This window comes from Drosophila takahashii, chromosome X (genome assembly GCF_030179915.1).
Source record: "Drosophila takahashii strain IR98-3 E-12201 chromosome X, DtakHiC1v2, whole genome shotgun sequence".
NCBI classification, from domain to species: domain Eukaryota; kingdom Metazoa; phylum Arthropoda; class Insecta; order Diptera; family Drosophilidae; genus Drosophila; species Drosophila takahashii.
In genome coordinates, this window is record NC_091683.1 from 2571865 (window position 1) to 2583872 (window position 12008).

The window sequence follows — 12008 nt, forward strand, 5'->3', positions numbered from 1 at the left end:
ATTTAATTGGGAACATCTGTTGTTGTTACTTTATTTTACAGAACTTGCAATTTTACATTTTCGGGTGACATTTTCGCTTTTCAAAAGGATACTACATACACGCCACAGGAGGAGGGACACGAACATCGCACACCGTTTAACCTCCGTGGATGTTTACAATGATTAATTGGGATCCGATAAAACAAATCGAGTGTATAAAAGTATAAATAGTTGAATATAATAACATTTAACAAGATAGGCAAGCATTCAAATGGAAATTCTATTGCAATTTTGGTTTCTCGTTTTTTGCTCCTCTCGAATTTTCATTTATGAGGTAGGTTTCTCGTTTTGATTCTCTAACATTCTTGGACATTCTTTTGTATATCCTTTGATTTTCTTCATATTTTCTGCAAGTAACTAAGCGACATTCGCTGCCGTCGCTTCGGCAAAGGTTGTGGCTGCATCTGGGATCAATTTGCTGGACATTGGAGCGGCACCTCCTCCTCCTCCTCCTCCTGCACTCCGCTGCTGGCCGGGATTTGGATAGGGCAGTTGCTGCTGCTGCTGTTGGGAAAAGGTCTCGGGTGGTCGAATGGGCCGAAAGACGGTGGCCAAATCGAGGGTGTGATCGAGGCGTCGTGCCGAGGCCAGAAAGACACCCTTCACACGCTCAAACGTTGCATAATCGTAGACGGATCGTGCCGTATTGGACAGATCGAAGGGCTCCTCGATGTTGAGCTCCTTCCACTGGTAGACATCGTTCTTGGGGCTCTTGGCCATCCGACATGTGGCCACCGGCAGCACGCCGCCAGTTCGTATGGAGATGGCATAGTTCCGGAAGCTGAAACAGAAACAAGAAAATCAGAAATCGTGGGTTAAACTTGGATCATTTTAACAGATTTTTAGCTGTAACTTGGCCAAAAATGCTCCAAAATCGAAAAGGCGTACTGTTTTGAGCAGCTTACTACCCTATAATTAATATCAGTGCACTTTCCGACTGATTTGAGAAAATTAATTTTCGACCCAATTTTCGCATTTTTGATAAGGGGTACCATCATCATTTTTGCGAAAAATGACAAAAATGAAACATTTTTAGGTTTGAATGCCAATCGATTGGGGATAAAATTACGAGCTCAGCAAGGTATGGCATTCCATATTTGGACCATTATTTACCTTTTTATGGTCGAAATACTGATTTTTTTGGGTGGAAAATCAGGATCTTGATTTTTGATAAAAATAGTATTTTTCTTACCGTTTTTTGGCTGTAACTTGTACAAAAATTATCCGATATCAAAAAGGATTACTGTTTTGACCAGCTAACGACCCAATAAATAATATCCGTGTACTTTTTAAGCGATTTAAAAAAAAATCATTTTTGATCAAATTTTCGCATTTTTGATAAGGGGTACCATCATCATGTTTTCCAAAAAATTACAAAAATTAAAATTTCCCAGGTTTGAATGCCAATCGATTGGGGATAAAATTACGAGCTCAGCAAGGTATGACATTCCATATTTGGACCATTATTCCCATTGTTACAGCCAAAATAGTGATATTTCAGGGTGGCAAGACAAAATAGTAATTTTTTATGGTTTTTAAGTTGTAGCTTGGACAATTTAAGGCCTACAGTTAAAAGACCAACTGTTTTGAACAACTAACGACTTATACTAACGAATTTTTTGCGAAAAATCATAAAATTTAAAAATTTCTAGGTTTGAATGCTAATCGATTGGGAATGATGATCATTATTTCAATTGTTATTGACAAAATACTCGAATTTTCGACGAAAACAACCTTTTTTTAGTCGTAGCTTAGACAATTCAAGGCCTACAGCTAAAGGACCGACTGTTTTGAACAGCTAACGACCTATACTAACAAATCCCATAACTTTTAGGAACATTTTTTGGACTCACTCAAAGGTGCTGTAGTACTTGAAGAAGCCCAGCAGGTGCTCGCCGAGCGTCTGGTTGTTCAGCGCCTGGTAGGGCTCGATGGGTTCGATGAGGTCTAGGTCAAGGCAATCCTGCTGGCCCAGCTGGAACTTCTCCGGATACAAAGTGTGCAGGCAGGGCAGCACATGGGGCACGCAGGCGTGCTGCAGATAGTGCAGGACCATTAGCACCAGCGAGTAGCTCGATATGGTCATGCGTTTGGCGTCGTTGATATCATGGTACTGGGCCCACAACTTCACAATCACCACCAGCGGTCGTGTCCGCCAATCCACTGAAATATGAAATGTAATGTAAAATTAAAAGCTTAAATATTAAATATTATGATACTGAACAAACGAACGCATAACACAAACTGTCTTGATAATTAAAAAATTAAATTTTATCACTAATTGTTGCTTAACTTTTATTTATCAAAATAATACTTACTTGTAAGTATAAATTTCCTTATAAAATTATTGCTAGGACGTATTTAGAACGTACAGGACAGGCACTCAAGAAGAACATACATATAGGAAGTTGGATTGGAAAACATTCATTTAAACAAATAACACATTTCATTAGATTTAATCCTTTGGCTAGAATCTTACGTTGTGCGTAGAGCTGAAGCAGATAGGTGTTTTTAATGCCCACGCAGTTGTTGAAGTTCAGATCGACCTCGATTCCATTGGTGACGTCCTTGAAGCGCAAAATCGGCACTCTCGCCTCGATCAGATTGAAGTCTTGGAAGACCTCTGCAAAAGATATTTAAAATATCGATATTTTCGATATTTTAACAATATAAAATGTCAAAAAACATCGATTTTTCCAATAAACGTCGATGTTTACAAAATATCGTATCGCTAAAAGCGACGTTTGCAAGGAAAAAAGCAAAATCTAAAAAAAATCATTATAATATTGTTTTTAATAAAATGTTAGAAAAAACATTGATGTTTCCGATCAACATCCATGTTGAAAATCTATCGAAAATATCGAAATTTCGATACCCTTACCCGTGTCCTTCAGGACCGCATTGAACAAAGTGAGGATGATCAGCGCCTCGGTGCGCTTTTCGTTGTGGAAGTGGTGGTGCTGCTGGTGGTAGTGCTGCTGCTGCTGCTGGTGAGGATGTGCCCCCTGCTCGGGCAGCAAACACATGTCGATGTCCGAGGAGTCCGTGCCAAAGCCCGTAATGGTCGAGCCCACCAGGCAGATGCGGTACCGCTCAAACATGGGCTGCTACAGATGGTAAAAATGATTTTATATTTTATATAATTATTCTATATATTTTAAACAGTTTCTTACATTCATCCAGAGGAAGAGGTACCGCCAGAGACGCATCTTCACCTTGAACTTCTTGTGCGTCTGCTGGGCTGCCCGGAATCTCTTCCAGATCTCCGCCGACAGGCTATCGTACTTGCACATGCAAATGAGCTTCTCCGGCTGGACGGCCACCTCCACGTTGCGGGCTTGGGCCAAGTAGCGATCGGGTGGCAGGAGCAGCTCGTACCAGGGAGCCGAACCTGTGGCGCCTGGCGTCGGCGATGAGATGGCCGCATGAGGATGTGGAGGAGGTGGTGGTCGGTGCGGCAAATACGAGCTCATTGCATGCCCATTCATCTGCCCATGGGGATGCCCATGGTGGTTGGCTAGCTGCAGCGGATGCGGCGACAACTGAGCACTGGGAGTGGGCGAAATGGAGAGGTGACTTCCATGGCTTCCGTGACTTCCATGACCTCCGTGGCTCAAGCGACTGCTCCAATGCGACTCGCTGCCCAGCGAGGAGGACGAAAGAGCTGGCGAAACGGGCCGCAAACCAACCGCAGCACTCACATCTTTATTATGAGGAGAAGTACCTGCTGGCACCTGGTAGCAGGGCGAACCTGAATGCGGCCAAACGGGCGGATGAGGAGGTCCCGGAGGAGCTACCGGATTGCAGAACCCCTCGGCAAAGTGAAAGTGGAACATCTGCGGCAGCGGCGGCGGCGGTGGCGGTGGCTGTGGATGAGACGACTGCTGTTGCTGCGGCGGAATAGTTATAAAGGAACCCGCAGCTGCAGCCTGATTGTAGCCAGGACTCGTGGCCAAGTTCTGGTCACCACTGGCCGTCGCCGCCGCCGACGTAATGGCCTCGTCCAACTGGGCACAACTGATCATTTTGGTGGGCGTTGGCGTGCTGACCGGTGAGACATGTAGCTGCATTACCAGCGGTGGCGGTGGCGGCCCAAACATGTTACGTGGATGCGGCGGTGGAAGCGGAGGAGCAACCACAGTGGTTGGCGTGGTGGCTGCCGCCGAGGAAGAGGCAGCCGGCGTTATGGAAATGCTCGGCTTGACCACCGGTGTTGCATCGCCTCCTGCTCCCGAGGATGATGCCTCCATGTCCACATGCACGTAGGTGAGATTGTAGATGTTCTGGTGCTCCGAACGAGTGGGCGTGGTGCCGCTTTCCCCCGCCAGCGGATGATAGTTGTTGTGCTGATAGTAGCCATTCTTGTTATTATTACCGCCCTGCATGCGACGGTGCATGGCATTAAAGTTGCTGCTGGCCAGGATCTCGATTGTCTTCTGCTGGTGGTGTAAATGGTGATGCTGCTGCTGCTGCTGTCCAGGATCTCTCGAGGATCTCTCCACGGGATCACCATTCTTTCCCGTGGGGCTGTAGTGCATCTTCTTCTGATTGATTCCACTACCATGGTTGCTGCTGCTGTTGCTGTTGTCGCCGTGCTTCCGACGGAACTGCTGATGGGAATGTTGCTGCTGTGCTTGGTGATGCTGCTGCTGGTATTGCTGGTAGACACTCTGAGCATTGCGGTAGCGCTGCTGGTAGCCAGAACCCACCGATTGATGGCCATATTGCTGCCGTGAGTAGTTGCTGTTGCTGCTGATGAGATTGCTGTTGCTGCTGCTGCTGTTGCTGTTGCTGTTGCTACTGGCCTTTTCGCCGCTACTATCGGGCAGCAGTTCCTTCTGCAGGAACGAGGCAATGGTCAACTGCTTGGGCTGTGAATAGTAATATTGATAGTAGTTGTTGTGCTGCTGGTGTTGCTGCTGGTAGCCCGAGTTGCGCCGGTGTTCGAACGACAACGACTGCTGCTGCTGCTGCTGCTGTTCGGAGGCAGCGGCTGCGGCGGCTGATACAACTGCTGCAACCGTCTCCTTCTGAAATGTGGAAATAAAAAAATATATTGAAAAATATAAAAATAAATAAAGACAAACTATTAATTATTATTAAACATACAACAATTTCAAACCCTTAAAATATGAGTGTAAGCAATGCAATAGTTATGTAGCTGCTGCATCGTTAACAGTCATCTTTAAATAATAAATAATAATATATACATAAATAGCTTAACTAAAGCAAAAATCAAGTTAACTTCATTTGCATTAAAAATAAAACATTTTAAAACCTTTTTAATATTGCAAATTGTAAAGTATGCGTCATTTGTGTAGCTGCTGCATCGTTTACAGTTATCTTTAAATAATAAATATTAATATATAGAAAAATTAAGTCATTGCTAAAATACAGCAAATGAACTCTATCTGCATTTAAAATAAAACACTTTAAAACCATTAAAATATTGTAAATTGTAAAGGATGCTGCATCGTTTACAGTCATCTTAAAATAACAAATAATAATATATTCAAAAATGTGTATAAAATCATAGCCTAATTAAAGCAAATGTACTTCATCTTCATTAAGAATAAAACATTTTAAAACCATTTAAATATTATAAATTGTAAAGGATGCATCAGTTGTTTTAACGGTTTAATGGTTTTAAATTGCAAACGATGCAGTAAGAGTCATTTGTGAATGGTTTTAAATTGCAGTTTACAGTCATCCACTCACATCTTTCAGCTGGCTGGCGGTTGGCTGCGGGTAATTGGTTTTCCAGAAGCTGAGAGGTTGCTGCCTGGGTCGCTGTTTCGCCTGATTTGTCTGATCCTGTTCCGGATCCTGGGTCTTAGCCAAGGAGGTTTCCCTACCAGTGGTCTCTGCTGTCGAAGGACTTCTGTTGTGGCAGGCATCTGTTGCTGTTGCTGCAGCTGCATCCGTTTCCCTCATCTCGGCCGCAGCTTCCACAGAGTTTCCAGATTCCGAAACCTTGCGATAGTATCCTGCATTTACCTCTGCCGCCGATGAGTTGCGCTTCTTAGTACTAATGGTGTTGATGTTGCTGCTGCTGCTGTTGTTGCTGTCGCTTAGCCACTTGGCTGGCTTTGCCGACATTCTGTTGCTGCTGCTGCTGCAGTTGTTGTTGCTGTCGCTGGACTTGCAATCTGGCATCAGCGGTTGTATGCTATTTTGATTCTTCATCAGCACATTGTTGTTGTTTAAAGATTGCTGATCCTGTTGCTGCTGAATCTGGTGTTGCTGCTGCTGCTGCTGCTGTCGCTGGTAGTACGCAGATTGCTGCTGTTGTTGCTGCTGTTGCAAGTTGTTGCTGCTGCTGCTGCTGCTGCTGACGTTGCCAAAGTATTTTTTGCGTGCCCACGAGTGACTGTTGTTGCAATAGTGCAGTGGCTGTTGCTGTTGCTGGCCCTTATTGGCCTCGCTGTTGCTGCTGCTAAGGTTGCTGCTGCTGCTGTTGTTGTTGCCGCTGTTGCTGCTGTGACAACTGTTTACCTGGCGCAGCAGATTGGCCGTCTTGTTGTTGTACTTGCCGAACTTCAGATGACATTGTCCCGCTTTGGAACCGGGCGATCCGTTGGACATTCGCGAACGGAACTCGAGTTGCTGCTGCTGCTGCTGCACGGGCGTGTTGCATGCCGCTGTTGCGCTGCTCTCGGCAACATCGGCGGCAAAGATCTTCATTTCGCCGGTTATTCGGGTGGTGAACATAGAGTTTGTTTATTTGGGGGGCTATCGTGGCTCGAGTTTTGGGTATAAAAAATTGCTCGGCACGAATCGCTGCTTAGTGCTAGATTTAAGTTAGGTTTAAATTATGTTTTTTATTTTTTTAGTTTCCTTTGGAGTTCGAAAACTTTCTGTTTTTTATTTTATAGTTTTTTTTTTTGGTTTTTGTTTAGTTATGTTTGTGATGTCTTTTGTGTATTTTTATAATTTTTATTTTTTTTTTGTTTTGTTTTCTTTTTTACCTTTAGGCTTTACTAATTCTTTATTAACACTTTATTTCATTTCAGGATTTTTAAATATTTAGGCTGACTTTCACTTTTTACGGCCACCAGTGTAAAAGTACCGTAGTTCCACACGTATATTATTTCGCGGTCTCTCTCTCTCTCTTCTTTCTTTCCCCCGTTCTTGTGTGTGAAAGAGGCGGTGAAAAAGGACCGTTATATGCGAAGAGCCCCGAAATTGCAACGCAATGTGGGCAAAATAAAAAGGGGAAAAGAGCCCGGCAACTTGAAAAAATAGAAAAATAGTTAAAAATAGAGACAATGGAATAAATATGGATATAAAATGGTATGGTAATTGATCGTAAGATTAAAAAAAAATGCAAATCGAGAAAACTCACTATGCTCAAAATGCGGGGGCGTTGCAATTTTCCCGGAACCAAAAACGGAAACGGGAAGAAAGAACAAAAACGGTGCTTATATCTTGTTGAGCGTTCCTTGCACTGCTCCGTTTTTCAAAAATATTCCAGCCCAACACACACTTTCCACATCAATTCTAACATTCATAAAAAATAAACTAAAAGTGCGCCTGAAACGCTCTGAAATCAGCTAGCAACTACCGTAATATTCGGGTATCGTATTGCTCCACTCCGATATCATCTTTGGATCACCTGTCATCGATAGTATTCCTTCCGAACCTTAACCCTCTTTTCAATATTTATTTTATTAGTTCTAACGTTCCAATGCTTTTTGAATTTTTATTTCTACTGAATCCCATATTTTCATTCATTTGCTATTATGATAAAAAAAAATAAAGTTCTAGAATCTAGATGGATTTTAAATGGGACTAGGAAATAATAAATATAAGAACATAATAAAACAAACAAAATAAATTATGAAATAAAATAATCGCTAATTGACCAAAATAAATCAAAAATGAACTCTTGTAGCTTTAAGAACTTTTTCTTTCTTGTTTGATTTTAAATGGGTCTCGGAAATATTAATAAATATACGAACATAATAAAATAAAAAATCAATTATTAAATAAAACAATCACAAATAGACCAAAATAAATTAAAAAATTAACTCTTGTAGCTTTAAGAACTTGAGAAAAATGATTCCATCGATACCAGAGATTTTCTTTACAGTCATTTTAAAACAGTTTTAATTAAAGAAGTCAACAATGAGGCATTAAGCCTAAACTACTACTAAATTAACTGCCATCAGTAGCGATTAAGCAGGGACTTCCAGAAAAGACGTGCGGGCAGCAGGGAGTCGCGTCCTACGCAGCTCTTGTGGGTTAGCCTATGGAATGGGAACAAATTTTAGATAACCAAGGCATTAAATAATATAAAAAAGATTGACTACATAAAGAAATAGCTATAGTTTCCCCCTAGAAACTCACAGGAAGTTGGCGCGACGCAGGCGCTCCAGATAGGCATCCGTGGCCACGGCGGACAGGAAGATCTTGCGCACCTGGGGCGACACCTGCTCGTGGAGCTGCCGGGCGAGCTTTAGGTGCGTGTTGGCGGCACTGGCCACCTCGAATATGCACTCCTCGACGCCCTTGTCGTCGCTTTTGGAGCGTATGATGCGCTCCTGACTGACGCCATGCCGCACGAGCACCTCGAGCGGCACGCAGACCGCCTGCTGGCGTCCCGCAAGCGGAATGGCCCGCAGCATGGTGGCGATTCCCTGGGCTTTGCCCAAATGGGAGGCTGCGTGATCCACCTGCAGGTCCCGCACTCCGCCCACCTCCAAAAGCAGGAGCAGCAGCGAGGAGAAGGCCTGTTCGGCGTACTCCTCGAGTTCGCGTATCGACTCGAATCCCTGGCTGGCCGGACGTTCGCGTGCCGTGACCAGGCGACGCAGGTAGACCTTGTTCAGCTTGCGGCTGCCCACCGTGTGCTTGAGTTCGCGCAGGACGGGCTGGTCCTCGGCATAGGATCGCTGCGTCTCGGCCTCGAAGCATTTGTCTATGGAGTCGTGCCAGAACTTGAGTCGCATTCGAGCTATTTGCGGCTCGATTTGCTGAAAGAGAATGAAATCATGGATTATACAGAATTCAGGACAAGATTGTTAAAGATTTATGGCCTTTTAAGCAGGATAAAGTGAACATTCTGTTGGGATATGTGAAATGGATATCGGGGAAGCTGATACTGATGGATAAATCACAGATGGGAGATGGTAAACCCATGGAAAGTGGATAAAATCATGGATTATACAGAACTCAGGACAAGAATGTTTAAGGCTTATGGACTTTCAAGCAGGATAAAGCGAACATTTCTCAGGAACTTCTGTGGGAATATGTGAAATGGATATCGGGAAAGCTAATACTGATGGAGAAATCATCTGTTCCTGCCGAGCTATACAGAAATCCCTATAGATCCACTCACATGACCGCTGACCGATCTGGAGACCTCCACGTTGAATGCCCGCAGAGCGAAGGCGGCACGGCGCAGCTCCCTCGGAAGCAGCAGGGTGCACAGGTAGTTCTCGTGGTCGTACTTCCTGGTTGAAATAAAAGAGGCAACGATTCAGGGATTAGGATTAGGGAGCAATTGAATCCGCGACTCGGACTACTTACTCCACCAAACTCATGCAGTGCTTGGCCGCATAACCATTCTTATCCGCCGCTCGTGCTCCTCCGCCTTTCTCCTGGGCACAGGATTCGGACTCGGACTTGGCCTGCTGATGGACGCCGGCATATCCAGTTTGCACGATTTCTTGGCCGGATTTGGCGTTGAGTAACAATCGGCAATTCCAATTTCGCACCAGGCGCCGCATCTGTGCTTTTTCTCTGAACATATGTTCCGGGCAGTGTTGCCAGATCGCAGTTTGTGCAGTTGCAAGAAAAACATTTGGGGTATTCCCTCTAGTTACTGTGATTAATAAATAAAATGTTTTGAGAAAGTATTGAAAAATTACCAATAAGCAAAGTTATAAATTTATTATTAACTGAAAAATAATAAGATCCAAAAAAATTTTATTCATTGTGAGTTGAGAAACTAGGAAGTTTATTGGACAATATTATGCCGTTTCGAGTCTTGCTTCGTGAATCCCCCACCTTATGTCTAAAACCGAGTTATAATATATATTTGAAACAGAAAGTTATAAACTTTAGTTGCTGCATCACGGCGGTGAGATGGGTGTTCCAAAGTAAAGTAGTGTAGTATTTTGGTTTTGCAGTTCTTAGGGCCAAAATGCTTTGAATAATTGTCTAACCGCAGCATCCTCCGGCACTGCAGGATTGGGAGGGCGGTGGTATGCGCCCAATTCGTCGGTTTGGTCGTAGTCCTCCTCCGCCATAACCACCGCCTCCTCCACCGCCACCTCCGCCACCACCACCACCTCCTCCACCGCCTCCTCCGCCCCAGCTGCTACTTCCCCATCCATTTCCGCGACGGGAGTTATCACCGTTGTTGTCGTTACCGCTGAATGGAGCCAGGAACGATACGAATCTGCAAAGAAGGTGCTGGGTTCAAACACCCTGAACTTGGAAAATCCATTGTCCTCAACTCACAACTGCTTGATGGCGAACCAGATGCCCACGAATAGGGCCAAAACACGATTCATGTCCCAAGGACGCTTCTCCCAGAGGCGTCCACCTGCAAAACAAAGCGTTTTGCCCACTGGATTCCTTATGATCATCCATTTCCACTTACTTTGATCCACGTACGCCATAATGCAGCCCAATCAGCGTGCAAGACCTTGTCGATTTCCTGAAATATTTCCAATCTGGAACCGAAACAAAATTTTTAAGATTGTATACAAAATTATATACTTGACGTGGTGTTTAGGGATGGGCGAACAAAGCAGCTGATGTTACTACAAACGAATACCAACTATCGGCTGGCCTGCGGTGATGTCATTCGAAAATCACAGTTTTCTATTAATCCAGTTTTATGTTTTATTTTCAAATCAGAAAGGCTAGAGGTACTATACCATAATACCATTTTAAGGATAATTTTAAATTTTAACTTTATATTAACGGAAAATGTAAAAAAATCCTTTCTGGTTGTATTAAAATAGGGGTTTTGCAAAAGCTAGTCCTGGTTTTTATTTAAACATTTCGTCAGAATAACAACACATGTTTTTTGTATGAAACCTGTAAATACATTGGAGCTTGTTCATAAGTTCATAGGACCGACGACGGCCACGTAAGCAGCGACTCAGAAATCAGTGATTAATCACGTTCAGCAGCACTCCGCTCGAGTTCGAGTTTAGGAGGGCTGCGTCATGGGCGCCACGGGGGCGAGATAAACCGAGATTTCCGAGTCCTTTGGGTTGCTGCTTAACGCGACCAGCCTCTTGTCGGCGCGACATCCTCCCAAAAGAGTTTTGGGAACCGGATGTCGCTACTATCCTCATCCACCCGCCGCTGGCATATTGCAGCTCATTGACGGCTGGATGCGTCCAATACGGCGGTTTGGCCTTAGACCTCCTGTTCCAGGTCTTCCACCACCTCCTCCGCCACCGCCGCCTCCTCCTCCTCCACCACCCCATCCACCGCCGCCACCACCGCCACTACCCCATCCATTTCCACGACGTGGATTGGCCTGGTTATCGGTGCCCGTGAAGGGAGCCAGGAAGGTAAGGAATCTGCAGGGAAAACGTGCCTTATTAACCGCTTTTCAACACTTGTGTACGTTTTTTAACACTTACAGCTGCTTAATGGCAAACCATATCCCCACAAAGAGCTCCACTATCCGTCGCCAATCCCAAGGACGCTTCTCCCACACGCGCCCATCTGTTGAATCATAATAAAATCAAAATGTTAAAAGAATATTACATTTTTGGTTGCTGCAAACTCACTATGGTCGATGTACACCATGGCGCCTCGCTTTCATCCAGGATGCTCCAGCCAGCCTCAATTTATTGCACAAATTTATCAAGACGTATTTCTAATCTTTCACAACGACGTATCAAAACATTACTGGGGATGGCAAAGCAGTCAAAGCAAGTCACTGCTATCGAATAGACTCAAGTCACTGTTTTGTGAAAGTGAAAACAGTTCTTTATAGC

General features: G+C 44.3%; 4 protein-coding genes across 5 annotated transcripts; all 4 read right to left on the minus strand.

Annotated features, from left to right (window-relative positions):
* Position 1: 1 nt before the first annotated feature.
* wisp (wispy) lies at positions 2-7618 on the minus strand. 2 transcript variants are annotated; one of them, XM_017139713.3, is made up of 8 exons: positions 7385-7618; positions 7008-7271; positions 5758-6829; positions 3213-5069; positions 2921-3146; positions 2519-2662; positions 1893-2202; positions 2-820 (listed from the first exon to the last, which is right to left on the minus strand). In XM_017139713.3, exons 3-8 carry the CDS (start codon positions 6748-6750, stop codon positions 397-399), a joined length of 3954 nt encoding a protein of 1317 aa, XP_016995202.2. In that variant the 5' UTR covers positions 6751-6829; positions 7008-7271; positions 7385-7618; the 3' UTR covers positions 2-396. The 2 variants fall into 2 exon arrangements, with proteins under 2 accessions (XP_016995202.2, XP_070075319.1); XM_070219218.1 differs by having other exon boundaries at positions 5758-7271; positions 7385-7616.
* A 109-nt stretch (positions 7619-7727) lies between these two features.
* Positions 7728-9807, minus strand: sicily (NADH dehydrogenase (ubiquinone) complex I, assembly factor 6 homolog sicily). The gene is made up of 4 exons (XM_017139639.3): positions 9571-9807; positions 9380-9494; positions 8389-9014; positions 7728-8288 (listed from the first exon to the last, which is right to left on the minus strand). The coding sequence occupies exons 1-4, from the start codon at positions 9789-9791 to the stop codon at positions 8207-8209; spliced, it is 1044 nt and encodes a 347-aa protein (XP_016995128.3). The 5' UTR covers positions 9792-9807; the 3' UTR covers positions 7728-8206.
* A 169-nt stretch (positions 9808-9976) lies between these two features.
* Positions 9977-10806, minus strand: LOC108056032 (glycine-rich selenoprotein). Its single transcript, XM_017139643.3, has 3 exons — positions 10649-10806; positions 10507-10591; positions 9977-10444 (listed from the first exon to the last, which is right to left on the minus strand). The coding sequence occupies exons 1-3, from the start codon at positions 10665-10667 to the stop codon at positions 10204-10206; spliced, it is 345 nt and encodes a 114-aa protein (XP_016995132.2). The 5' UTR covers positions 10668-10806; the 3' UTR covers positions 9977-10203.
* A 212-nt stretch (positions 10807-11018) lies between these two features.
* Positions 11019-11955, minus strand: SelG (Selenoprotein G). The gene is made up of 3 exons (XM_017139647.3): positions 11799-11955; positions 11649-11733; positions 11019-11585 (listed from the first exon to the last, which is right to left on the minus strand). Exons 1-3 carry the CDS (start codon positions 11815-11817, stop codon positions 11351-11353), a joined length of 339 nt encoding a protein of 112 aa, XP_016995136.2. The 5' UTR covers positions 11818-11955; the 3' UTR covers positions 11019-11350.
* Positions 11956-12008: the final 53 nt, after the last annotated feature.

Excerpts from the sequence above, each read along its gene's own strand:
- wisp (XM_017139713.3), bottom strand. The coding sequence starts at position 6,750 with ATGTTCACCACCCGAATAACCGGCGAAATGAAGATCTTTGCCGCCGAT. Across the intron at positions 2,663-2,920 it reads TGCGGTCCTGAAGGACACGG|AGGTCTTCCAAGACTTCAAT; the intron begins GTAAGGGTATCG and ends TATCTTTTGCAG. Across the intron at positions 2,203-2,518 it reads GCTTCAGCTCTACGCACAAC|TGGATTGGCGGACACGACCG; the intron begins GTAAGATTCTAG and ends TTCATATTTCAG.
- sicily (XM_017139639.3), bottom strand. The coding sequence starts at position 9,791 with ATGTTCAGAGAAAAAGCACAGATGCGGCGCCTGGTGCGAAATTGGAAT. Across the intron at positions 9,495-9,570 it reads CACTGCATGAGTTTGGTGGA|GAAGTACGACCACGAGAACT; the intron begins GTAAGTAGTCCG and ends TATTTCAACCAG. Across the intron at positions 9,015-9,379 it reads CCAGATCGGTCAGCGGTCAT|CAAATCGAGCCGCAAATAGC; the intron begins GTGAGTGGATCT and ends ATTCTCTTTCAG.
- LOC108056032 (XM_017139643.3), bottom strand. Across the intron at positions 10,445-10,506 it reads TGGTTCGCCATCAAGCAGTT|ATTCGTATCGTTCCTGGCTC; the intron begins GTGAGTTGAGGA and ends CCTTCTTTGCAG.
- SelG (XM_017139647.3), bottom strand. Across the intron at positions 11,586-11,648 it reads TGGTTTGCCATTAAGCAGCT|ATTCCTTACCTTCCTGGCTC; the intron begins GTAAGTGTTAAA and ends TTTTCCCTGCAG.